At 41.4% G+C, this 27,946-nt stretch overlaps 2 protein-coding genes across 3 annotated transcripts; both read right to left on the bottom strand.

The window, feature by feature from the left end:
- Positions 1-90: 90 nt before the first annotated feature.
- Positions 91-17,702, bottom strand: RRH (retinal pigment epithelium-derived rhodopsin homolog). Its single transcript, XM_046657464.1, has 7 exons — positions 14,402-17,702; positions 9,284-9,474; positions 7,192-7,291; positions 6,497-6,650; positions 5,408-5,576; positions 2,061-2,239; positions 91-517 (listed from the first exon to the last, which is right to left on the bottom strand). Exons 1-7 carry the CDS (start codon positions 14,505-14,507, stop codon positions 403-405), a joined length of 1,014 nt encoding a protein of 337 aa, XP_046513420.1. The 5' UTR covers positions 14,508-17,702; the 3' UTR covers positions 91-402.
- Positions 17,703-17,841: 139 nt separating this feature from the next.
- Positions 17,842-27,411, bottom strand: GAR1 (GAR1 ribonucleoprotein). Of its 2 annotated transcripts, none has more exons than XM_046657465.1 (7): positions 27,140-27,411; positions 26,583-26,802; positions 24,954-25,108; positions 24,433-24,492; positions 20,176-20,314; positions 18,514-18,579; positions 17,842-18,163 (listed from the first exon to the last, which is right to left on the bottom strand). In XM_046657465.1, exons 2-7 carry the CDS (start codon positions 26,788-26,790, stop codon positions 18,150-18,152), a joined length of 642 nt encoding a protein of 213 aa, XP_046513421.1. In that variant the 5' UTR covers positions 26,791-26,802; positions 27,140-27,411; the 3' UTR covers positions 17,842-18,149. The 2 variants fall into 2 exon arrangements, with proteins under 2 accessions (XP_046513421.1, XP_046513422.1); XM_046657466.1 differs by having other exon boundaries at positions 27,263-27,411.
- Between the last annotated feature and the right edge of the window lie 535 nt (positions 27,412-27,946).

The following is a 27,946-nucleotide window of genomic DNA, read 5'->3' as shown; positions in this document are numbered from 1 at the left end:
AGTAACTATTTGTTGAACATTATTAACTATTATTATTATTATTGATTTATTCTAACATTAAAAGAGCAGTGCCTCTAGTGTAATGGAGGACCCAGGCTAGTTACCAGGTCATGGCTACAGTGTAACACAAGCCAGGAGAGGAAGAACGACGAGGGGCCTTCGTGTCTTGGGCCTGGATTCATCAAAGGAGATGAGCAGAAGTTTACACATAAGGAAATAAAGAGACATTCACTACACCAATGCAAGAACTCTGAGCTGCACCTGAAGAATTTACAATCTAATAGGACGATGGTCTGTGTCTGTATTTGATCTGAATGGGCTCATATTTAAAATGAAATTAAACCACGGCAAAAAAAAAAGAAGTAAACAAAATGTTTTGATAATGTGTGCTTTCTTCTTATTTCAGATTCTTCCAGAAGCCAACTGGTTTTGAGGTACATCCATTGGTAAAATGCTCGTCACAGGCATTGCTCGGTGAGTCTGACATTTGAACATGGCAAACATCGCCCTCCGAAACCTACAATAAAAAAGGGAAAATCCGGCATTATTCTGTAAGGACTGGAACTTTTAGAGCACTTTCAAATCTGGCTAAGACGCCACCACTGCCAATTGCATCTCCAAATAAATTTCTGCCTCCAACTTTAACATCTCCTGTCGAGAACCTTTGTACATGTGTAAAGTGTATGTTACAGTTAAAGACCGATTTTGCACCCTTGATGATAAACATTGAAGACATTTCATAAAAATTGACAATTTTCTTTCCAGATTGGCATCTGAGCTAACATCTATTGTCAATCTTCTTTTTTTCTTCTTCTTCTTCTTCTCCCCAAAGCCCCAGTACATAGTTAGAGATTCTAGTTGTAGGTCCTTCTGGCTCTGCTATGTGGGATGCCACCTCAGCACGGCCTGATGAGCGGTGCTAGGTCCACACCCAGGATCCAAACTGGTGAAACCCTGGGCCGCCGAAGCAGAGCACACAAACTTAACCACTTGGGCACGGGGCCAGCCCCTGAAATTGATAATTAAATATGTTCAAAATGAAACTTCTAATGTCAGTTGCAACGATTTATTTATTTGAACAGAGGATGTGTGTTTCAAGCATCTGTTCTTCTGAGCAAAGGCCAGTTGAAATTAAGAGGAACTTGAGAATGACTGACCTTCCCAAAGGAACTACCAAATAGATTCTGAATTAAAAATGTGTTCTTTATTCTTCTTATGTGACCTGTTTGGTCTTGAAAGCTTTTATGTTTCCTCACACATCTGTAGGTAAAGCCGCTCTCCCAACATGTACCTAAATACATAAGTTTAATAAAAGCAGCATTGGCATTCCAGCATCAGATTACCTGACATCTACTGAGATTTTTCTGGTCAAATGTGGAAGCACAGTAGATTGGTTCATTCCATCTTTCAGCAGTAACAGAAAATGAAATAATCTAAGCTTTGCTGAGGAGGCAGAAAAGAAATCCTTGCTGACAGTCCCAACAAAGTGAGAGGGCGTTCTTTCTCTATTATGCTGAATGACTACCCACTCCCTAAGCCGTTTACAGTTAGCACTGGGCTTTTCTCTTGCATTTTAACGATAGGTCTTCCTTGTGGTAAATATACAACTATGCTGCCCACTTAGAGAGCCCAACATTGCCTTGCCTTGTCTATTTTCTGGTAACAGAACCACTCTTTTCTTTGGAAAATCGATTCCATGTATTTTGGGTGGGGTAACCATATGAACCAAGCCGAGCCCACCATGACCTTCCAGGGTGTTTTCTGCCAGAGAGCCATCTGAGATGAAACTCGCGATTGGGGATGCTCAGCTGGTAGAACTTGGGTCTCGGGCTGCCCGTGATCACTTCACTCCATGTGGGAAGAGCCTGTCACAGAACTGGAGCCCTAGACGTTTAAGGTCCTAGATGCTTCTCCAGCACCATGAGCCAGATAACTTTTACACTAGTTTGAAGTGAGTTTCTGTCACTTACTTCCCAAAAAGTCTTAGAACATTGTCCGCTGCCTTTTTAACATTTTCTATATCCACTTTTTAATTCAGAAGCATTTCAGACATTACTTACTTTTTATTTGCAACTACATAAATACAGGGGTTGTAGAATGTAGAAGACTTTGCAAACAGCGGAGCTATGATGGCCATTGAGGGAGGAATCTTCTTTGGGTCACCAAAGGAAGCCCATAAGCACACGATAGAATAAGGGGACCACGCCACCAGAAACATGAATATCATTATCACAGACATCTGTAAAAGAAATCAACATTCGCCAAACCCGATATCCAAAATATCTAAATAGCGAATACATCTAAAATTGCATGAAAAATTATCTAGATTGGAACTTGAATCAGTTTATGTTGCCGATGACATAAGGAAAAACTGAATTTTCCCTTCATTGTACTTTGCTTACGTGTCTGACGAGAGCTCGTGAAACGGACAGAATGTTACACACCTGTCAAGAACGCCCTCTTCCTTCCAGGGGCGAGGGGAGAACATACAGCTGGCTTTGCTGAGAGGCAGATGAGCCCCCTCCTAACCCATTTCCAGTCACTGTGCTAGCACTGCGGGCCCGCAGTTCTTCTCTCACTGTCATTATCTGCTAATCTAAAAAATAACTTTCTAACTTTCTAAACTCAATCTAGAAAACCCAAAATCCCGTATTAAGCTCAGTGAATTCCAATACAGACGATTTGAGCTCAATATACAATATGTATAGCGCAGATGGTTTGGTAAAGGAGCTCGCCTCGCATCTTGTTTAAATGACAAATTATAATTTTTACATTCCTCCCTCCTAATTGCCCACTAAAATGATGGAAAAGAAGTTTAAAAAGACATAAACCCGTAAGGACTGAGAATCACAGATTAGACAGTAGCTTTGTAAAAATTAAAACTGAGTAACCACTGGACAGGTGGCAAGTTACTCACTGCACATGAGATGATTAAAAAATAAATAAAAATTTGTAAAAAAAAGCCAGCATTGAGGGAAAACCAGATATAGACTAATTCATTCCACAGAACTACAGAAAGTCCCAGGAATGGGAGGTGACAGCTAGCTCTGGATGCGGGGCTGCACATGGAACTTCAAACAGGAGAACTAGAGAATCTGCACCCGGAAGCAGGTAGACTTCTGAATGCCCTCTCCTCTCAGCCAGGCCACCGCCCTTCCTCTCCTGGGAGAATCCCAGAGGGTCAGCGCAAGACAGGGCCGAGCAGGGGGGCTCAGGCCGGGGGACACCGGGCTCAGCCGAGAGCAGGGTCCTGTACTGAAAAGAGGGTGCTCACGCTGTGCCCCCTGCACTGAGCCGAGAGAATACAGGTAGACAGACTTGTACCTCCCACTCAGGAATGTGAAAGAACCTTCTCCTTGGAAACTGACCAGCCCAGAAGAAAATCTCCCCAAAGAAACATCCCAGCGAAAGGGCATGTCGAAAGCTTAAGATCAGCTTTTCCATGCATCACTCTTAAAGACGCAGGACAGTCACTGACCACCAGACAGGGAGGAAACACACACACTGACAGGCAGGACCAGAACAGTGCAGGAACTCGGGGGAGACCAAAAACATGTGATGAACAGAAGGAAAATGTAAATACATACATAATACCATCACAGAAATGAGAGAAGATATACACCCATCAAACAAGAAGAGGAGGCTATTAAAAGGAGTATAGAGTATAAAATAATGCCTTTAACAATAAAAAATGACTGCTAACCCATCTATAAAAGTAAGAGCAGAATTTTTAAAACGCAATAGGAAGGCTGAAAGACACGGGCAGCCAGGACCAGGGTGACATAAACGAGGTGAGCTGTGCAAGTGCAGGGTCAGATCTTGTCCTATTTAAAATTGTATATTTTGTTCAATATGGATTTTTTACACTAATTTTGATTCTTTAAAATATTGCATTATGTACTTATTTTTTTTGATTACTGAGTTTTTTGGTGCCTGCTTAAATTTTGCACCCAAGGCTTGAGCCTCACTCTGTTCCCCCAATCCCAGACCTGGACGTGGTTGAGGAAACCTCTCAGAAAGTAGAAACAAAAACAAACAAACAAAAACAGAGACAATGTGGGAGAGAATATTTAAGAGAATTAGAAGATAAATCTAGGAGATTAAATATCCAAGTAAAAGGAGTTCCAGGAAACAAAAACAGAGAAAATAAAGAGAGAGGTGGGACTGACCAGAGAAATAATGCAAGGACTCTCCCAGAAGGGAAGACTTGAGTCTCCACGTGGAACGCACTCACCGAGTACCAGCACACGGGTGAATAAAGACCCGCACCAAGGCACAGCAGCGTGAAACTGCAGAAGACTGGAGACACAGAAGCATCTACAAGGTTCCAGAGAGAACACACAGATCCCTACAAAGGATCGTTACCAGAATGCTGTCAGCCTTCGCAGTAGCAGCACCGGAAGCCAGGAAACTCAGAGCAACGCCTTCGAAATTCTTCGAAAATCATTTCTCTGCTTAGAATTTTATACCAGGCAGTCAAATATGATAGTAGAATTAAGACATTTTCAGGCATGCAAAATCTTTAAAAAACCACCTCCCTGTAACCTTCTCAGAAATCTACTTGAGCATGTGCGCCACCAAACGAGTGAGAGTAAGCCAAGAAAAAGGAAGACGTGCAATCCAGAAAGCAGGTGATCTGACCCAGCGGAGAGGCCAAAGGCATTGCCAGCTGGCGAGGAAGCAGGTCTGGGATGCTGGCAAAAATTTCTGGGCAGTGGTCTTAGAGAACAGCCAGGGCAGATGGATCGAGAGGGCGAGGGGGCCAGGGGGACAGTTCCAAGAAAAGGACAAGGTCAATCTGGTCTCTGATGTGTTTGAAAATTCCTGAGAGGAGAGGAACACTTCTGGCGGAGAGTTTACAGATGGGTTAGTGGCAGGGACACAGAACAGCAAGCAAACCAAGCTACAAAGAGAGAGAGAGAGGGAGAGGAAACACGAAGAGAGGAAAGGAGGAAGAGAAGGCAAGATAAATGAATAAATTATTAACTCCAAGGAGGAAAAAGTTGTATAAACAAAGAGAGACAAATCATAGAACCCTACAGAGATCTGCAGTCAATAAAATTTAGGTAATCGCAATAGTGTAAAATTGACTCTTCATCTACCCAGACATCATTAACATTATACTGACAAGAAGAGGAGAGAGGAAGGTGGGTTGGGAGGAAGAGGAAAGGCTGGTAGGATAAGAGAAATAATCCCCATTGTCCGTAGTAGGAAATCAAGACACAATAGCAAAGAAAAACATCCAAACAGCAGATAGGCACCTGGTTTAGAAATATGGAGGCAAACACCAGAAGCAGGAGCTAGAGAGCAAGAACTGGGAGTCAGGGAGGGGTGATTGCGCGGGGCCAAGGGACCACGCATGTGTGAAAGCGCCATTATTAAAGTTCTAAGGATTTTAACATCTTACCTTTGTTACATCCACCTGATCTGACCAATCTGTGTTGAGGTACTGAGTGCAGTTACTAGCAGGGTGACGTTTCATGGACCGAGTGACATGGTAATAGCAGTAAAACATCACCGTCAAGGGCACAATGAAGTTTATCGCAACGACTGCCATCGTGTAAGAAACAAAAGATCTGAAAACAAGAAAAGGGAATCATGATTACTCGTTTCTTCTCCTAAACAGAGGAGGGAAAACAGGGTAACTGTGAGAAATAATACTGCTCTGTCTAGCACCATCACGTCGGTAAATGCCTTGGGAAGCATATTTAACTGTTAGTTCATTCAGACCAGGGGTGGGCAAACCGTGGCCTGTGGACCAAGTCCACTCTGTCGCCTTTCTTTGTAAACAAAATTTTATTGGACCTACATTCACGTGCTGCCCATTCGCTTACATACCACCTACAGCTGCTTTCACAGTCAGAGTTGAATAGCTCTGACCGAGACAGTCCAGCCTGTAAAGCCTAAAATAATTACCTTTGGACCTTTACAGAAAAAATTTGAGATTTAGAAATCTTTGATTTGTTTTTCTGAGTAATCTTTAATTTCCGTTAACAAACCAAATGATCCTCTTTTCCCTGGTAAATACAGAGGAGCATCACCAGCCAACTAGCCAGCAAATCCTCACAGCGGCTGTGCTCTTGCTGCCTAATTCTCGGAAGATGCGTCGTCACCGCATCACCTTGAAGAGACAGCAGGGAGTCAGCCCGGGCTCTTGCAGGAGCTGCGTGCTGCCTGGCGATGCTAATTCTCCCTTTCCCCCTCAGGTCCTGCCTCTGAGGTGCGAACATCGGAAGGACACGCTGCAGCTGCTTTGCTGTCGGAGGAGAGAGGAAGGGACAGAGGCCGGGGACTAGGGAGTGGGTGGACTTTACTTGCAGACCAGCCTAATTCGCTTTTCTCAACTTCACCTCTTGCTAGAATCATAGCATCGCTACCAAGGGGGCCCTTTGCTACACTCTGTGTGAGAAACTTTTGATCTGAGCTTAAATTTGAAATGGTGAGAGAATGCCGACATCAGAAGTGTTTGATTATGAAGTGCAGATGTGTCTCTTACGCATCATTTTTCCTCCAGTTTATGGTGCAGGTAGCCCCAGTGGGATCCGGGGCATAACTAGCCCAACCTATGATGGGCATCAAAGCCCAAAAGAGGCCATTGACCCAGGCCCCCAGGATCATGCTGGTGTAAGTGCTGGTGGTCATTCTTCTTCCTGTTAACAAACATGTGAAATATTAGCATCATTTGCCAAGGATAGAATTCATATCTTCACTTTGTTTTAACTGATTATTCAAAGTTGTTATCAAGTAGTTTCTCTACAGAGCACAAAGCCTACCTACATGAATTCACATTCCAAAAACAAAAAAAAAGGCACTAAACCGGGACCTGAATGATAAAAAGGATCAGCCAGCGGACAAGCAGGGAGAAGCACTTTCCACGCCCAAGGAAACAGCATTTACAAAGACCCCACAGTGGGAAAGGGCTTGGCCAGTGCCCCATGTGAGAGAGCCCTCGCCAGAGCTGGAAAGGTAGCCAGGAGCCAGATCACGCAGGGCCTTGAAGGCTGTGTTATGAAATTTGGATTTTATTCTAAGTATTACAGGAAATCATTGAAACTTTTGAGCAAGAATTGTCTAAGAAATAAGACTGACCATGACCGCAACCTACTACATTTATATTTTAAGGTGAACATGTGTGGAGTGGTACTTAGGCAAGAAATGGATCCACTGAGAGAGCAGAGCAAAGTGCCGGACCTGCGTCAGGACGGCAGATGGTCAGGTACCGATCCAGGGCCACGACTGTGAGCAATCCAATACTTGCCATTCCAAAAAAGATATTCAATCCAGCATAAATCTGAAAATCAAAAGTGGAAAGAATCCACCATTCTCAACACCTTCCCAAGAGACATTTACATTTTTATCCCATTGCTAGAATATATTTTTAAATATTTTGAATATTTTTTATTTTACTAATTTTAAAATGTGTCTTCCATTGTGAAATTGTAACTAGTTTAACAAAGGCATTCATGGAAGCTGTTTTAGGATTTCATTAATTAAATAAACTTTTCAGGGGGCCGGCCTGGTGGCGCAGTGATTAAGTTCGCACATTCCGCTTTGGTGGCCTGGGGTTCGCTGGTTCGGATCCCTGGTGTGGATCTATGCACTGCTTGTCAAGCCATGCTGTGGCGGGCATCCCACATAAAAAGTAGAGGAAGATGGGCACGGATGTTCACTCAGGGCCAGTTTTCCTCAGCAAAAAGAGATTGATTGGTGGCAGATGTTAGCTCAGGGCTAATCTTCCTCAAAAAATAAATAAATAAACTTTTAAAAAATCTTAGTAAAAGTAAAACTTGTATACAACAAACTCTATAATAAATCATAAATTAGGTGCAATACATATAATCAACAAAAAATTAGTATTCAGAAGAGAGACAATTCAATAAGGGGAAAAGACAAACAGAAAATGTGCTACTCATACGAGAGGAAACCCAAATGTTCATGACGTAAGAAAAGATGTAAACCACATTATGTATTGAAAGAAATACAAATTATAAGGTACCATTTCACACCCATCAAAATGACAAAAATTAAAAGTCTGACAATCCCAAGCATGGAGGAGAATGTGGAGTAACCCAAGCTCTCATAATTGGCAGAAATATTTTGGAGAGCAACTTCACCACGTCCGATAAAGTTCAAGATGAATACACTTTACAACGCAACCATCCCTCTCCTAAGCAACATGTCTGAAGAAACCCTCACATATTGTAGGAAACATGTATAAGAACATTTGTGGGAGCCTTGTTTGTGACAGAAAAACACTGGGAACAAATGCTCAATAACAGGAAAATGACTAAGTACGTTGGGGTGTGTTCATAAAATGGAATATCAGGCAGCAGTTAAAATGAGTGACTTAGAGGCACATCCATCAACGTGGCTAAACCCCAAAAACGTAATACCAAATTATGAAAGGAAATGTCACAATGCAAACAATCTGATAGCGTTTATACAAAATTTCAAACATTCAGACAGTATCTAGTTAGTGTAAAGATAAGTATGTAGTGAGATAAAAAAAATTCATGGGTGAGAAGGGAATAAGATTGGTGATGGTATGCAATGGCCTTCAACAGTATCTGTAAACTTTTATATCTTTAAAAAGAAAAAGAGCTTGAAGCACCTATTACAAAACATTGAGATTTGACAAAAATGGTTGGTGAATACAGGGGTATTCTACTATTATATATATATAATATATTATATATAATAGTAGAGAGATGGGTCTCTACTATTCTCACTTTATTTTCTATAATTGTATAGCTTAAAATAGTAAACTGGTAAAAAAATCAGGCCAAAAGTCATATTTGCCTACTATTCTAATGCAAATTAATATTGTTTCCTCGTCAGTAAAAATAATAGTAGATATATTTAATAGCAATTCTCATGGAGGACTTTCCATAGGAAAAAAATCAACGTGGTAGCTTAACTACATTACTTAGATATTATGATGATCATTAAATATTTTATTATTTCAAATGAAAGCAGAGTATTTCTTTTGAATTTGCAACAATCAAATTTTCATTTTTCTTCTCTAGTGAATGCTAATTGTTTTGTTACTTTTTTTTTCCTTTGGGTTGTGGATATTTTCAGAATATAATTTTGGCTGTTATTTCATCTCTCTTATTCAAACATTTATTTCCCAGTCACTCCTGAAGCTGTTCTCAATAAGTGCACCACATCTATTATCCTACATTATCTTATTTGATTGAAACTCTGGATTTTTTTTTAGGCATTTAAATTTACATCTCCTTAATCTACTTTATTTTGCTTTCATTCCAAAGATATCCAATACCTGACATCCTGCATATCCAAATTTCCAACGTCCATACAGATCTGAAGCAGCAGACATAGGATAGCCGATGCTGCTGACCCCGATGTCAGTGACAGCCAGGTTAATGATAATTGCATTTGTGGATGTCCGAAGCTCCTTGTACTTAACGAAGATGCCCAGAACTATTATGTTGCTGAGAATACTTATCATACCTAAGAACATACACAAAAAAGTCGTTTTGTTTAACTTGAAATTTTAAAAGTAGAATCAAAATTAAATATTTAAGCTCCTTCAAAAACATAGCAAATCTGTTTTAGTTCATTTATTTCAAGAGCTCCAGCTGTTCTTAAAACTACTTTTAACATCTTGACAGGCTTTCTGTGAAATAGAAATAAGAAAATTAAAACACAAAGAATCTGCCAATTGCATCAACCAGCACTGAAGGCTGGTTTTAATGCCATCACTATTAATCACTTTGTCCTTGAAATTCCTCTTTCCTCTTTCATGATCCCACCCCTGCTGATTTTTAGGATATATGTAGGACCATACCATCTGTTTTGGCAGCTCAACTTCCTTCTCCTCCTTCCTGAGGTCTGAGGCTCTTCCTTATAGCTTCCTTTCTCAAGCCTCAACTATCTCTCTATCTGAACAGCTATTCTGTCACTATTTCCAGCCCTGACCCATGCTCCAGTGTCACATCCCTTTTCATTCAACTCAGTGCCATTAAATATTTACTAAGCATCTACCATGTGTAAGATCATATGACTGTTCCAATATTACTTGAAACTCAACATGTCCAAATCTGAGTTCTTCATCCAACACACACACACACACACACACACACACACACCCCCCTATAGAAGAATGCACCCTGCACGGTTAGGCTACCCAGAGAGGAAACCGAGCTGGCTTTCAGGCTGGGATCTGACTCTTAGCCTTGAGGATCCGGAAACTCAATGTTGCCAGTGCCCCAGAATTGGCTGGACTCAGCTATAATGATGACTGAACTTCTTACGCAGAATACTGATAAATTAATTTACAATGAGAAATCTTACTGAGTGGACCAGATGTGTATATTCACCTGATTAACACTCCCCACATGCTATGAAGGACGCACAAGTTTCCCATCAGCCTCATGGGGGTCATATTAGGTCCTAATGATGCGGGTGGGGGATGAGTAGATTTTAGCTGAGAGAGGCTAGAACCATTCCCAGATTCCTGGGGGCGAAAAGAGTAGTAATCAACAAAAGGAATAGAGTTGTGTTCACCATCATGTAGAGAACCACTGGTGAGCACCCCTCAGCAATTTTGGGACAGAGGGAAGGTTTCCAAGCACCAACCCACAAAAGTATCAGCAAAGGAGGACTTTCTGTTATATCTTGGCACCTCGGTCAGAACTTCCGTTTAGCATCCTGTTACACTGATCTTCCAGATTCCTGTCCTTTCCCCCTCCATGCAGATGGCAGAATAAGCTTACAACAACATAGAATTCACCACGGCTCTTCTCCTCCTTGAAACTTCCCATACTCCCCACCGTCTGTGGGATAAAAGTCCATGTGTCCCAACCTGATATTCCAGACTCTTTGCCTCAATCTGTTTTTACCTTCTCTAAGCAAATTTCCACACTTGTCAAACAAGCCCTCCATTCTAGTTCTTCATCAATTACACCAGGCTTGTTGTAGACTTGGACTCAGATTTCTCCCACTTAGAACACTCTACTCCTTTCATCTTCCTATCCAAATGCTACCTACCCTTCAAAGTTCTGTTCAAGCCCAATTCTGCCCCAAAGCCTTCTCCTACCCACAATATACTCTCTTCTCTAAATTCCCAAAGTACTTGCTTATATTATACTTGATCTTATGTGATGCTATGTTATTTAACTCTTATGTATTCCTAGTCTTCCCATGCAGATTTCAGGCTCCTAATGATTTCTGTGTTGAGTAGGTGACATATGGCAGATTTATTTACTAAAAGGACCACAACTAGAACTCATATTTCTTAATTTCTATTATCCCTGAAAGCATAATTAAGGCACAATAATAGCAAACTTGATGATTCTTAGGTTCTATTTTTAGCATCTAGGATTGTAGCACGTGTACAAGAAATACTCCAAAAAGCTTAATGAATTGAAGAATCTTTCTGGGATAGCCTCAAATTTGATTATTTAAAAAGTAAGATAAAAACACAGTGCAGTAAACTGCTGCCCCCAAAGCGTACAACCAGAATAAAGTAACTGTACTTTGGGAGAGATCTTGGACGCAATTGGGGGAATGAAGTAAACGATTTAGCCCTCTGTCTCTTTCTCAGCAGCTGTCTCGAGCACTGTGCTTTATCTCCCTAGCTGTAGGTGTTTTCTCATGAGTACACAACAGATCATCTAACGGTTAGGACGAAGTTAATTTCCCCTTGGCTTCTGTGGCTTTCCTCCAATCTCTTTAGCAGATCCGTTTGAGCCTACTTCCTGGCCTTTCTTTCTTCATCTACCTCATTAAATAAGTGTCTGTCCTAGGCCTCCTTTCTTTTCACATTCAACACGCACCCTGAGTGATTTCATACATGTCCAAGGCTGTGTGCTGGTACTTTCCAGGTCAGTCTTATAAAATTCAAACCCACGTGCCCAGCTTTTTACTGGACATCTCTCAAACCGAACCCAGACTTCTCCTGCCCCAAACCTCTTCTTCCCCAGGTGTGGCCCTGTCTTGGTGAATAGCTTTACCATCCATCCAGGAGCCAAGAAAGAAACCCACTTGTCATCTTCGATGCTCCCTCTCCTTCTCCCCTAATCTCCACATCCAACCATCAATTCTAGCTTCTGGCTCTTGAGTGTGCCGCCTTCTTTCTGTCCCCATTTCCACCACTCCCTCCTCAGGATCCTTCTTAATCTTGATCATGCAGGCGCCTCATACGTGGTCTCTTAGCTCCCACTATAGCACATTTCCAAAATGCAAACTGGATCACGTCATTCAGTGACTCCTAATCGCCATGATGACTTACGTGGTTCTTCATGACCTGGTACCCGGTCATCCTCTTCAGCCAAGTGTCTCTCACCCTTTATTTTACACTTCACCCATAATGAATTTATTTCAGATCCTTTATTCCCCAAGCTCTCTTCCCTCCCAGCATTGGAGAAAGAGAGAATGCTCAAGTTGGTAAAAGTTTGCAAGAGCTAACATCTAACAGCACATTAAAGATGAAATTTAAAATGAAAAATCTAAATAGGCTCTTGGTAAAAGTAACAAACTAAATAAATGTTTTGACTGAATTTTTTTCTTCATAGTTTTAGTTTTGATTTGGAAGTTTAAGTGGGTTTTGTTCAAGGGGGACTTAGGGCAGCTAAAGAACAATAGATGTTTGAACAAAAGTATAAAGAGGTTAGATATGCTGCCTTCAGGCATTCCTTGATAAACCCAACACTTGTGCTTATATCCAAGGGCTCCAAAACCAAAAGGCCTGAGTTTAAATTGTGCTGTAGCTACTAAGCAGATGGGTGTGTTGGGCAAGTTACTTAAACTCCTCATCTATATAAACGGGGAAAATAAATTAGTTCACTTACTGAATTAGTGTAAGGATGAATTCTGTATGTCTAAGGATTTAGAATAGTGCTTGGTACATACGAAGTGTTCAAATAATAACATTAGCAGCAGCAGCACTAGTAACACTAAGATTACTATTATTATTCCTGTTATAGAGATAAGAACGAGAGAGAATACTTTCTTGACAGGAAATTTTCTTTGCATGCTACTTTTGTAACCAGATCAAAACAAGATAGCTTTTCTTGGTCATCTATAAAACATCTAACTAAACAAAAACTTTGTAAACAAAATATTTGTACGTAATTGTAATAAAGAGATTTTCTCTTTAAGTAGCATATTATTTTCTCATTCAGTTACAACAGAAATCAACCAATAAGAAAATAGAACTTGTCCAATACTTATCATACAGAGGTATGCAAATGAAGAAATTAGCACATCACTACAATTTACAAAAATTAACTGAGGAATCACAATTTCTAGCAGGAATACTCTAATTGTGAATTATGAGAAAACGAAGCAATTAATAAACTGGGTACAGAATTTGTTTTACTTTTCACTCTACTTTTGAATATAGTTGAAAATTTTCATGTCAATCCAAAAAATAATAAATCCAATATAACAAAAAGAGTTACTTCTAAAACTCATCGCTGAGCATAAAGTTAGAAAGGAAGTGACTGCTCAGTATAAAATTTACACCACAATTCAATCTATACATAAAAAAGATAATCAGAGAACTTCTATTGTCATTTCCCCTACCTCTTTTGGGGGGCAAACAAGGCTTTATCTTGATCCAATATATGCATCAATAAGTGTATGTGGGGAAAAATAAAAAGATATTTGTCCAACACCTACTGTATGTGTCAGGTGCATTTATGTGTCATTCAATTTTACTCTTCACAACAACTGTGACAGGTCGCTTATTCTTACTCTGATCTTGTTCCCTGTTGCAAAGATACTAAAAGATGAAATGCAAAGCTCAAGAGTTTCCCAACCAGCATTCTGGAAGGAGATGAATATTTAAACTCTGTCCACACTGACAATACACTCTGCTCTCCCTTTTCATGACTTTAATTTTCTTTCCAGGACTTTCAACCTCAACTAGATTCCACCACCATAGCCAAAACCACGAAAAACATGTATGAGACTAGTAAACAACATAAAAATACATTTTTGCCATGGTGCACACTCTTCCCCAATTAAAACTTAATATGACAATGTAATAACCAAATATATGGATGATTATAAGTTATTTGTTTTATACAAAACTGTTCTCAGCCCCACTTCACTGCTCCTATATTGTTTATCGAGATTCAAAACAACTTGAGACATGAACTACCATTAACAATGCTTTCATTCATCCTTCCACCTACATTCTTATTTGATCTTTACAGCTGGGAAATAGAGCAAAGATTATCATCCTTATTTACCACACGGGCAGCTCAACTCAGAAAGGATAAGTGCCTCGTCAAAGTTGGCCAACAACGTGGAACTTGAAACCTTATCTCTGAACCCAGGCTTTTCCTATGGCCTTATGCTGAAAACCTCTGCCATTCTGCACCCATTCGAAAGCAAAGTAACTGTTAGCGGAGTAAGTAAACATCCATACCTGCCATAATCAAGTAAGCTGCAACAATATTGTGTTCAGTCTGTGAAAAGACCGAGCCATCTTCATTTTTAGAGTCTGAACTATTGCCTAAATTATTCCTTAGCATTTTGGAGGGGAGATATTGAGACAGCCTTCATAATGAGCCTGCAATAATTATGAAACATTGCAGAGCCAGTGAGGGGAGAACTTTCAGAACCAATCATTTCCTCTGAAAGACCTCAAAGAAGGGCCTTTTCATGGAGGCCCTCCCTTAACAAATTTAACTGGGCTAAAGAGGAAAGGATTTTAATTCCCAGAACACAGGGAAAGCTTATTAGCAAAATAAAGAGAAATACCAAGCACCATCCATTTTAGCCAGTTTGGGCATCAGTCTCACATCTAAGGAGATTATCAAGCATGCACATCCCATTTAAACAATAAACCAACTCAGAAAATCAGCGCGGGAGCTAAGAGATTTCTGCCAGAAAACAGTTCTGAAAGTAAGAGCCAGCCTTAGTCCTCTAAATCCACTCAGATTAATGTCCCTGTTTTCTGTTGACCCTTTCAAGTTTTTCCATTTCAGTCCCTTTTGTTTTTTCCATAAGAACTTAAATAAACAGAGACACAGAAAGAAGCAGTCTGCCCCCATCCTTCCAAATCTCACTCCCCTAAAGGTACTAAGTGTTTGGTGTAGATCCTTTCTGCTTTGCTTTGCCTAGACAAACACACATTCGTACAAGCGTTTGAGATTGCCCTCACTTTTTTTTCTTTTAAGCAAAAACATATAAAATCATTCTGTAACTTGTTTTCCCCTGAAGTCATATCATAAATTCCAGGTCAATAAACCTAAGTCTAACCTATTAATAGCCATAATATTTCACAGCATAAATAGAGCATGATGTACCTCACAACCCACCGCAGGTAATTTACCCTACACTTTGATACCCACAGAGTATTATCTGATAATAGCAATCACAGCATACACCAGCAAAGTATCTGGATTCGTTCTTTCATCTTGGGAAGTACAGGGCAATTCTAATATTCTGGACTATCTTGTTATACTTCGAAGTGGGTTACAATCTAACACAAAAATTTATAGTTAGAGTAAGATTTCCCTACCACCTTTCCCCCCATATTCTCTGTCATGTAATATTATTAAAGTCTAACTCTTCTCAATAGCAAATTTCTTAAAATCAGTAATTTTAAACAAATGCTAGATGCACCCAAGTTAACAGTGCAAGGATATTACAGAACCACTAGAGGGCTATATTTACCCACTTAATTTAATTTTGTAAATCCTCCCATGGCATAGCAGGAAGAGACCCAAGATAATCCTTTGCCTCCACCCTCTCAGCTACATATAACTGAAGGTGAGACAGGTTGGCTGATCTGCCCCGACCCTATAGCTGCCAGTACAGAAACTTTCTTAAACAGAAAGTAGTACTCCGAAGAGCATCTATCTAAGTCAATCTCTTGAGAATCCCAGCATCAAAATACTTTCCAACGACCCTAAAGCAACAAACGTAAGACCTAAGAGCAACTCTCCCTTTGAAAAACCTACGGATCATGGGGTTTGAAGTCTTCCTTTTTCTTTTGTTTTTTTGCATTCAGTATGCAGAATAAAACATTTTTATGTTTGCTTTAGTTCATAGTCCCTTCCTTTTCTGTAATGAATTATACCTAGTTGTAGCATCCATTTAAATTTTCTAGAAATAATTCTAAGAACTGAAGAAAAATAATTCCAAAGATGGCCAGCTATCTGTGTAGATAAAAGTTTTACAGCTTTGAGTGTGGTAGGTGTATTCAAAGTACTTTTTCATGCTTCCTTCATGAGGGATACAGAAAAGCTATATTGCGTAAAGCTTACAATACAGATATAAGCATATTGTAAAGTTTACGTAGCTCACAATTGTCTAATTTCATAAACTTCTATTGGCCTAAAGTCAATTCTTCTTTCATAATTGTTCCCAAATTTTAGAAGTACCAGGAAATATTGATTGTATTCCATTAAACTGTTTAATTGCTATGGTAACAAGTGCATTCTAACAAGATGTAAGCAATCAGAACGTTACTCAGTTAACAACTCAAAAGATTTAATATATGAATAATTATCAAATATCTTTTTCAGTGGAACTCCATACCTACAACAGTACCAAATTCATTAATGCTAGGCTCCCTAAACTTGATTGTGAACTTGATTCAAAACTAAATACCCCAAAGGAAACCCAGAAGGAACTACCACAAGGGAAAAATAAGATGGGGAAATAAAAGTCTAAAGATGGCCAATGACCAAGAGAAATAGCTAAGGTAAATAGCTAAGGTAAAAGGTGAACTCTCTAAGTGGCTTGTCTACCAACCTACACATTACTTTCGTTATATCATTTTAGACATTTTTTTTAAATGGTAAAAAAAGCCTAGGAGCGCTGCACTACTATTTGTCCTTGGGACAATGTCCCCACCCCTCGAGTGCTCACAGTATCTTCTACAAACCAGGAATAAAACCCTGGCCCTAAGTCTCATTGAGAATTTCTACCCAAGGATCCTAAAGCAAACAGCCTCCTTTCCCAAGTTCTAAGAGCACAACGGCTTCTTCCTGTGGAAAAGTAATTTTCAACATTATTTGTTCATCATGTCTATTTATGGCCTAAATATTTATTAATTCTACTGCAATTCCATAAATCAAAAAAGATAAGTAAAACTCTAAATACTGACATAGGCAACGCTATATCCTAGTCAAACAAGCCATCGAGAGTTAACCAAGCATTAGGGATAGCATGTCAGAAAATTCAAGAGAAGATACGGCAGCATCACTCCTTCTGAGAAGGAGCACCGTGAGGGGAGGTGGTCCCATATCTGAGTACTCTATCTTGCAATCCTGCTTCTGGCACTACACTAACAGTGGGGACCAACACCAACTTCATCGGTAATGTCCTACCCAGGACTCTGAACATGTGGCAGGCAATCAAATATTTATCTATGGTGAATAACATCTTAAACCTTTAGTGTCCCTTAAAAAAGTACAATAAGAACACTCAGTAAAACTTTCAACATTCCATCTACGTTGAATGAAAAACACTAAACATTTCTTCAGAAACTTCTTGAACTTTAGTTCTCACTTGAACAAAGCAGTTCCAACTTTAACAGATTCATAATCAATACTAAAATTATCTAATCAATTATTAATTGCAATTAGAGAAGCTGCTTGACTAACTCTGATTTATGAACTAACATAAAGGGAAATGCAGTAAATGGCGCTGATGTTCTCCTACACAAAAGGCAAACATTTTGAAAGGGGGTGTTGGTTTATGAGTACTGTGAAGGCACTGCTCCGCCAGTCTGTTATTTTAAAGATCAGTGATATCTGTAAACAAATCATTCTTTCTATCTGAAATCCACTGGGTTAAGCTTTCCCTGTCTCTTAGTTTCAAACATAGCTCTGGTTTCACAAACACAGGCCTAAATAAGCTAGGGGATAAGACACTTTATTTCAAAAATCCAAGTGAGCTTCAAATAAAACTGGCCATTTATTAGGCAAGCACAGGCTTTCAAGCGTTGTACAAAACACCGGAGCACTTTTTCATGGTCTTTTAGAGCAAAACTGCCTACTCTGTTGCACTTGCTTCTGCAGGACGCTGATGTTTCAGTTCCACGGTCATAAAAAGACCAGTTCCTCAGGACTTGCTCCAGAAGCAACTTTCTGATCCAGAGAAGGAGATCGTGCAGGTTAACGCAGAAGTCAGCCTGCGAAGCTTCTCTGTCAACTGTCCACTTAACGTCCTCTCCCTGATTAAGAGAAAATGAAAGCATTACAGCTACAGAAAAATGCACTTGTAATAGCACTATTCCTCAAATCTCAAGTTTAGAATCAGCATTAGCTCTTATAATGTTTAGCAAACCTACTTTACCCTTTCTATTTTTCAAATTAATAATGCAGCAAAATAAATTTAGAAGTAGGTGAAAAATTCAAAAGGAAAAGCAAAGAGTGATATAAAATGAAGCTATAAATTAGGCTAAAGCAAAGAACACACGGTATTCTCTATTCTTGCTGGCAAAAAGAAATAAAACTAAAAAAAAAGTGGTAGACAATGCCAATTCTAGAAATTCAGTCACTTAAAGATTTTTTCCACACTCACCTCTGAAACCACCACCGCCCCTTCCTCCCCTGAAGCCTCCGCCTCCTCTTCCACCTCTAAAGCCACCTGAAAACGAAGGAAACATGCACTAAATAACCGGAGCCTGGGATTCTGGTGAGCCTACAAGTATCAACACAGCTCCTACAACCACAAAGAAGCATCAACACAGGTTCACATAATTTATCTTGCTGAATTTTTTAAAAGAAACTGTAGTCATTTCCCAATCGGGCAGCAGGCTAAAACCCTAGCTTACAACTTTTAAACAAGTATTCTGTTTTAATGAATTAGGAAAGCTTGTTACTTTAAGTTCGATCTAGCCCTACTGTTAAATGTATGAGAACCTCAACTTTGCTCATGGTAAACACTTTTTTGTTTGAACTAAGGCTTTTCATCCCAGGAACTAAGGGTAGCAGATATGGGTGGTTTCGCTCTGGGGATACTACAACAAACACAATGTTTAAGGTCAACTGAGCTGCATATGGACCACCACGGATGCTCACGTTGATGAGCCATGACATTTTAAAATTTTAAAGCATTTTTATATTATCCAACACATATTTGGCTTCTCACTTCAGTCTCCATTTTTACTTATTTTGGGGGCTAACTTTCTAAGGATTGATGAATTATAAAAGGAGAAATGATAAAAAGAGAAAACAAAAATATACTTCCAAAATACTAGTATAACACATACAGGTTTTAACAAAATAAACTAGAGTTGTGAATATTTTTTAATGTTATATATGAGACCAAATACAGAATGGGAATGAGGGGACCTCCATTCATCAGATTCTCAAAAGGGTACTCCCCAAAATACTTAAGAAATAAATATGTTCAGTCTCTTAAAAGATTATCTCCTAGCTATCTACATCCAAAAAAACACATTTATAGAGTGAAATAATTAAACTGAGAGAGGCAAAGATGGAAATAGAGTTCTCTCTTTCCTGCTCCAGGACAGAAGCAGTCCAACCCCCATTTTCAGCTCCTCTTACTCCCTGCTTTTGGCTCTGCCCACCATCCTGTCACTCACCCATCACCATTCACAGATCTAAGCACACTCAGTGCTGCACCCCAGCCCACCCACCCCTGCTCACCATCTGGCTGCCCATGATGAATTACGAAAGCTTTGGGGAAACATACGTCAAAATACTGAAATCAAAGCACCGCATTTATTGGTAACAGTCTTTGACATGACATCAGAAGATAGGGGTTTTATTTCTGGGCGGGCAATTGGGAAAATTAACTTTTGTAAGCCTCCATTTCCTCATCCATAAAATAAAGATATCACCTACCTCTCAAGGTTTTCCTGAATATTGAGGAATATACAAGGATATTAAAAGAATATATGACCAGCTCTTGGCATACAATTAACACTCAATGACATTCACTAAAAAACTAAAATTTAATTAAGATAATCCTAGACTTCATAAAATGCCCAACAAAACATGAGTAACCCAAAGAGATGAAATCTCTCACAATATACTTTATTAGGTTTTTTCTTTTTAAATAAGTTACTGAAACTAAGCCTTATTACTATAGCAAACTGCCAAAATTTGAAAATAGCTTTACTAAAAAAAAGGTAAACATAAGGGAGGTTTGCCTATGTACAAAATTAATTGCATTACATGAAATCTCAGTAGAACTTCTCCCCCACAAACAACTTACCGCCTCTGCCACCTCTGCCGCCTCCTCCTCTTCCTCCTCCTCGACCCCCCCTGCCACCACCTCTCGGAGGTCCCTTCTCACCCGGAGGTCGAGGCAAAAACCTCTGCAGTGGCAGCAGCTTATAAGGGTCTATATAAAACTGGAAATGTGATAGAAACAGTTAGTGCGGTTACCTGGGGGGTAGCATAGTATAATCACTAAGAACCTACACAACTGCCTGGGTTCAAATCCCCACCCTACTACAGTGGTGCCCCGTTGTCCACGGGGGGATGTGTTCCAAGACCCTCAGTGGATGCCTGAAACCACAGATCATACCGAACCCTATACACACCATGTTTTTTCCTATACATACATCCCTATGATAAAGGTTAATTTATAAACTAGGCACAGTAAGAGATTAACAACAATAACTAACAATAAAATAGAACAATTGACCACAATATACTATAATAAAAACTACCATAGATTTAGCAACCTCAGCATGCGGGTTTTTTGATATCGACCCTGATATCAGTTTCCCCACATTAAACCCAGCATATATGGGGTTAAAACCAAAACACTCATTCCCTGCTTACTCTCTGGCTTCCTGGCTCCAGAATCCACTATCCTCCATGGAGACAGACACCGTCAAGGACAAGCACTTGGACCATCTCCTCCCACAAAGAGATACGAGCTGCTGGGAAAGCTGCTGACCAGCAAGGTCACGGGCTCCCTCCTCTCTGCAAGTGTTTCAAGGCCAAAGACAGGCTGGTGGGAAAGCTCCGACCAGCAAGGCCATATGCTCCCCCTCCCCTACCTAAAGCCCCAAATAAAAACCCTTCCTTTTAGCTTTTCGAGGAGTTTGGGATTTCAGCGTTAGCTGCCCTCTCTCCTTGCTCAGCGCTGTGCAAAAATAAAGTTCCTACTTTCTTCCACCACCCCCCAGTGTCAGAGATTGGCTTGCTGCGCAACGGGTGAGCGAACTCACTTCAGGTTTGGTAACATTTTCCTTTCCTTATTAAGTCGAGAACTTTCACCTTTTCACTCCAAGGAAGCGCTTTACGGCTTCTCTTTGGCATATCTGAATTGCCAACATCACTACTCTTGCACTTTGGGGCCATTACTAAGCAAAATAAGGATTCCTTGAACACAAGCACCACAATATCATGACAGCCAATATAAGAACCCAGAAGGCTACTGGGTGACTGACAGGTGGGTGGTGTCTACAGCGCGGATCTGCTGGACAAAGGGATGAGTCACGTCTCAGACGGGACAGAGCGGAACAGCGCAGGATTTCATCACGCTATTCAGAACGGCATGCAATTCAAAACTATGAATTTTTAATTTCTGGAATTTTCCATTTAATATTTTCAGACACAGCTGATGACCGGTAACTGGAACCACAGACAGCGCAACTGCGGATAAAGGGGAACTACCGTACTTACTACTGTGTGGCCCTGGGCAAAGACTTAATTTCTTTGTGCCTTAGTTTTCTGATCTGCAAAATTAACATAATAAAGCACCTATCTCACAAAGTCCTTGTGAGGATCAAAGGAGCAATGTATATAAAGCACTGAACCTTTGGCAAACAATCAGCAGTACATGCATAGAAACAAAACCCAAAACCCATTCAATCTCATTTCTCTTTAGAAACAGATAATGCCTTCCAAAAATTAACTACATTTTCACTCAAATAACAAATAAAGAAAATGAAACTATTAAAAATTTAGCATTGAAATCCAAAATAAAGCACTGACATACTAGCTATTTCAAGACTTTAATAAAGGATCAAATCAATAACTATTTACTGAACACACAAGGTAATGGAGATACACAGAACTAAATCCACCCTATACTTGGGGTTAATTACGGTATTTTTCACAATGAAATATATATATTTCACAATTTTACACAAAACATGCATGGGGGTTTCAAAACTATAATGTACTACTTACAACAGGATGTCTGAATGGCTCTGTAAATATCACCTTATCACTTTTCTTCCCTTCAGAGCCAATCCTCTCAAAAATATTGTTGAGTGCTGCACTGTCCAATATGGCAGCCACTAGCTACATGTGGTTATTTAGATTTAAATTAATTAACAATTAAAAATTCAGTTTCCAGGGCAGGCCCAGTGACACAGTGGTTAATTTCACATGTTCCACTTCAGTGGCCCAGGGTTCACAGGTTCGGATCCCAGGTGGGGACTTACACACTGCTCATCAAGCCATGCTATGGCAGCAAGCCACATACAAAATAGAAGACGACTGGCAACAGATGTTAGCTCAGGGTCAATCTTTCTCACATACAAAAAAAATCCAATTTCTGAGTCACGCTAGCCACATTTTAGGTGCTCAATAGCTACAAATGGCTAGTGGCTATTGTACTGGGTGGGAATTTCCATCACAACAGAAAATTCAATTGGACAGCACTGGTCTAGAGTCTATGTCCCAGAATATCTCCTATTCCCATCTGCCTTCTGAGCCCACCACCGTTGGCTTCGTGACCTGTGTATTCCATGTCACTAAATCCAACGAACACTTGGCAGCAGCACTTTGCCAGAGCTGAGCACTTCCTCTTGGAAACATTCTGTTCTCTTGACTCTCCTGGTGTGCCTCCTCCTCCTCTACTGGCAGCTCCCTCTCAGTCTCCACTGACAGACACAAAAATTTAGGTGGTGTCCCAAAGCTCTTTTCTTCTCACGCTTTCTTCCAGACTGTGTCTACAAGGACACCTTCCCAATTCTATCTCTAGTCCAGACTCTTCCTTTGAGCTTCTAACGATGTGAATCTCTCACAAGTGCTCCAAACTCATGTTCAAAACTGAACTCCTTATCTTCCCCTAGTCCCTTCTTCTCCAGTGGTGCCCATTTCACTAAAGGGTGGCACCATCCAGAGAGGGTGAAATCACACATCTGAAAGAGGGTGATATTTTTCACTTCAACTTTAACAGCTAATCAACTATGAAGACCTATCGACCCTACTCCCTACCTCTCATAAACCTACCACTTTTCTCCACGTCCACTGTCACTACCCTAGTCCAAAACGCCGTCTCTTTCAGGACTGAGGCAACACCCTCAGGCCCTTCACATACAGCACTGACCCCTTTCCAGGTGCTCTTTTATTTTTCTAGTGCTGTTTTTAAGTATAAATTTAACTGTATTTGCCCTGATATTTAAAAGCAAAACTGAAAGTAAAGTCTAAACTCGTTCCCATAACCTGCAGGCCTCGAGTAACCCAGCCCCTGCGCACTCCTCCACTCTTAATCACAACTTTCCCCACTCCTCCTAAATGTTCTCGTCCAAGCTGTACCTCTGCCTTTCCGGGATCCCTGAAATAGCCGACTGTCTCAGAGACTTGCACATACTCTTTTCTCTCTTGTGATGCACTTCCTCCTCCTCTTTGACCAGCGTGGTGGTTCCCAAGGGCTAGCCTAACCACATCAATGTCACCCAGGAGCTTTCCTTTCTTTCTTGTGAGGAAGATTGCCACTGAGCTAACATCTGTGCCAATCTTCCTCTATTTTATGTGGGATGCCACCAGAGCATGGCTTGATGAGCAGAGCTCACATCTGCACCTGGGATCTGCACCTGTGAACCCCAGGCTGCCAAAGCAGAGCATGTGAACTCAACCACTATGCCACCGGGCCGGCCTCCAGGAGCTTTCCTTTTTAAAACCGAATCCTGGTCCCTACATGCCTAAAACCTACTGGGTCAAATTTCTAGAGGCAGAACCTAGAAATACATCTTAAAAGCTCCCTCAGATAATTCTGATGTGCAAGCAGGTTTGGGAATCATCCTGATCAACTTTTAGGACTCAGCTTCATGCGCACTTCCCCAGAAAGCCAACACACTAAATTTGGTCCCAATATTAACATTGTCATAGCAACCTATATTTCTTCTTCACAGCATATATCATAATGTCATTGAAATACATGTGAAATCACTTAATATCTGACTTCAATATAAGTTTTATAATTTAAGGTTTTACTTAGAATGTTTGGTCATGCAGGCTTTTCAACAAAAGAGTTCCATATAAACTAAAACACATACTCTAGCAGTCACAGAATCTGCTAATGTGAGCAAGGAATACTTTCTGAAAGTCGACATTAAATCACTTTCAAGCATCAGTAAGTTCACCATCTGAAGCACAGAATGTCTCACTGTAAGAGCATCACCAGTGACACACTGAAGGAGTCTTGAGTGCTCTACGTAGGACCGTCCTAGGGGGCCATTTGCTTATAAAATCAAGAATCCTAGGGATCACAAACTTGACTCACCTTCTGTAGTTTTTTAAAGGAAGAGGCCTTCATGTTTTCTGACAATTTAACTGAAAAATACTATTAAGTTTATTAAGGAATAAGCAATTAAGATCAAAGAAGGTAACTTCTGAATTCACACATAATTTTAAAAACAGTCAGGTTCAAATATATGGAAACATTCAGGAAAAGTAAGAATTGAGTTTCCACGAGGAACTCAAGTTTTTGTTTCAAAACTTCCAATTCCACCACACTATTCAGTGGCATCATCATATCCAAAGCAAAGTACCTCAATCCTGTAGCACTTATCCAAACAGCAATTATTTCTAAAACCTAGAAAGGAAGTCGCCTTTATGGGGCCTATCTTTTCAACATATATGAAAATACATTCTCCTCTCTTGATTCTCCTTTACGGTTCAATCTTAGCATACACTGTCCAATTTAACGAAGCAGCAAGTTTAATTTAATCAATACTTAGCTCTAGAAAAAGCAAATAGTAACCTTTGAATGGGATCAGTAGATCTTCCAATTAAAAAGGATACAAAGTCTCTAAGTTGTCCAAATATTTCATCCACTTTTCCAATTTGTTCTTTGTTTTCTAAATAAACTGGAGCATTGAAATAAGGCACCTTATTTTCATCTGTGGTACATTTACAAACTATGTCATCTTCACAGGGATGCAGGAACTCTCCTAACACTGAAACAAGATAAGACAATGTTAAAATATAAAACAATTTCCAATGATAGTGACCAACCTCTTCTGGAAGCTTTCTTCTTGGCTACCTGGGCTTTCACCCTATCTGCTCCCCTCCGAGGCAGAAAAGCCTTCCCGCGTTGGTAAACCAACTCCACAACATACTAGCTATGTGATCTAGGGTAACGTTCTCATCTTCTCTCTGCTGCAGTGTCCTCATCTTTAATATAGGGCTAACAACAATATCGACACCTAATATACAGTATTGTGAGGATTAAGCGCTTAGAAAACTGCCTCACATATTGAGACCTATAACAGTTATTTTATTATAACTAGTATTATTTGATTAAACACTCTGCTTCCTTCTACTGTCTCTTCTTCCTTCTCCCCAATGCCTAATTACAAATCAGTCTTTCTTGTTCTCCTGTCTTTTTCTCCTCTCATTTTATAACTTCCCGCTACCACATCGTCATCAATTTTTTGTGAAATCTGGAATCTCTTTTTCAGGGAAATCTGGAATATCAAAATAACTACTTTTATTTTTAATTGACTGTCAACCCAAACTAAAATATTCACCACATTGCTGCAAAACCAACTTTCCATCCCTATCACTCAAGCCCCAAACCCTGGAACCTTTTATTCCCAGTATTAGCCAAGTTCTTCTGAGTTTGTTTCCATTGAAATCTCTCTCCTATCTAACCCTTCCTTCTTCTCACTTCCACAATGGTCTCAATGGGTCTCGCATGGACTGTAGCAATGGCTTGTGGGATAGGACCTGTCGCTCTGGCCAGCGCCGTTTTCAAACCATCTTGCACCCTGGTCCAACCTATTCCTTATATTAGACCCTGTTCACCCATTTTCCCATTTGATGTAGGCTTCCACTGTCAAATCTCTCTCACTTCCAGTGACTTTCACTTCATTGATAATTACCCCAAAACTGCTCTAACTAGGTCTTCTTCTTGACTTCCCCTCTGTAGTTTCCCTTCTAAGCAAAAATTTTTTTTCTCACTTTTTTTGTAATTGAAAGCACGGGCTTCTAGGCCAGAAAACTTGGCTTTATATCTCAAATATATCACTTACTGATCATTTACCACTAACTATAATCCTAGCAAAAAAACTTAATTCGGAGTGAGTTTTCTTATCTGTAAAATGGGGACACTAGAGGTAAGCACACAGTACTACCTATTTAGCCTCTTCCTTTCAGCCCAAGCTCAAATTCCACCTCCATGATGCATTCTAAGTGACCCTCGGCTTTCTCGATCTCCCCCTTATATGCTACAGCACGATTACAAGTCAGTTTGCAGCATCTCCACAGACTTGCCTCCCCAACCAGGCAGCACCCTCAGTATAACAGCTGCTGGATCCATCTTCCAGCACCTGACTCCCGTCAAACTTACTAATAACAAACCCACCGCACCGGCCCCGCTACCCCACCGCACCCTGCCCCCAGGTAGGCTAAGCTTCGAGGCCGACATACAAACCACATGTTCCGGAGGTCCTTGGTCTTGGCCTTTGTTAAAACCTCCGCGGCCACCCCCTCGTCCGAATCCTCCCCGGCCGCCGCCGCCGCCTCTGAAACTACCGCCGCCTCCACCTCGGAAGTGGTTGTTGCTGCCGCCGCCGCGATTGAAGCCGCCACCTCCACCTCGATTAAAACCCCCACGACCTCCGCCTCGGAAAGACATGCTCGCTCCTCCCTGGAGGGAAACACGGCGCGCGCCTCGTGCTCACTGTGCACACCACGCACCTCCTCCGAGCCCCGGTCAGAACCCAGTAACAGGGGACAACCATCGTATCAACCCTGCCACCTCGCCCACAGACAGGCCGCCAGCGAGGACCCCGAAGGGTGAGGAGTGTCACTGCCCTGCGAGAGCCGCGACGACTCGGCGGCCTCGCCACCCCTGGTTGGTACCTCCTCCCCCAGGAGACCGCGCGGTCTTCACGCGCACCCCTCTCTTCCTCCCCCCCTCCCGCCGCAGGTGAGTCCGCGTCCGCCACCATCCTCGGATCCTCCTGCTCCCCACGTCCACTCACCGGCGCCACGTGCGCCTCCGGCCCTAGCGCTCACACCCACCGCCCGGTACTTCCGCCGCACGCGAGCCTCTTCGGCCACCGTACCAGTACAAGGGGCGGGAGGAGGAGCACAAAGTCGAATACCTGGTTTACCAAAAAAGCCAGTCACCGGCGAAACCGGCGCCGCTGTCACCTTTCCAAAACAGCCGTCAGCGGCGGAAGAGGAGCAATAATATCTGACTTCAACCGCTCATTTACGGCAGTCAGCTCGACTTGCCTACCGACGAGCAGAGGAAGTGACGTGTAATAGCGGCGTCCTTTGCCGCGACGTTGCAGGAAGTGCCCGCAGGGTTGCCCTGGTGACGGCGGCGTCAGGGGTCCGCCCTCTCCCGGCGCCCGGGCTTCCCTGGCGGGTTTGGCCTGCGTGTGCCCTGCTTCTCGCACTGCGAGGTGGTCAGCTGGCGCCTCAGGTGGTCGTCAGCTCCCGCGGCTGCGCAGCCAACAGCCCTGAGGGCCTTGGAGGGGCGCTCGGCCCCGAGGGGGTGTGGCCGCGGCGGGAGCACGCCGAGGGTTCCTGTGGCTCTGCCGAGGTTGGTTGGTCCGGGTCCTGCGAGTGCGCGCGGTCGTGGGCTGGTCCCGGCCGTGCTGTGGTCCTGTGGTTTGACTAGCTCAAGAGGGAGGTGCGCGCGCGTGTGTACTTTTAGAGAAACTGTGTTCTCCGATAGAAAGCCAAACCCTATCTTTATCTTTTGTACCAGATAGTTTATTCATTCGAGTAGGTTTTGAGCTTGTGAACCGTCTAAACCGTAAGCCCTCTCCCCGTCTGCC

The sequence above is a fragment of the Equus quagga genome, chromosome 3 (genome assembly GCF_021613505.1).
Source record: "Equus quagga isolate Etosha38 chromosome 3, UCLA_HA_Equagga_1.0, whole genome shotgun sequence".
NCBI classification, from domain to species: Eukaryota; Metazoa; Chordata; class Mammalia; order Perissodactyla; family Equidae; genus Equus; species Equus quagga.
The sequence above is the reverse complement of the archived record's forward strand: the minus strand, read 5'-3'. Positions and strand labels throughout refer to the sequence as shown.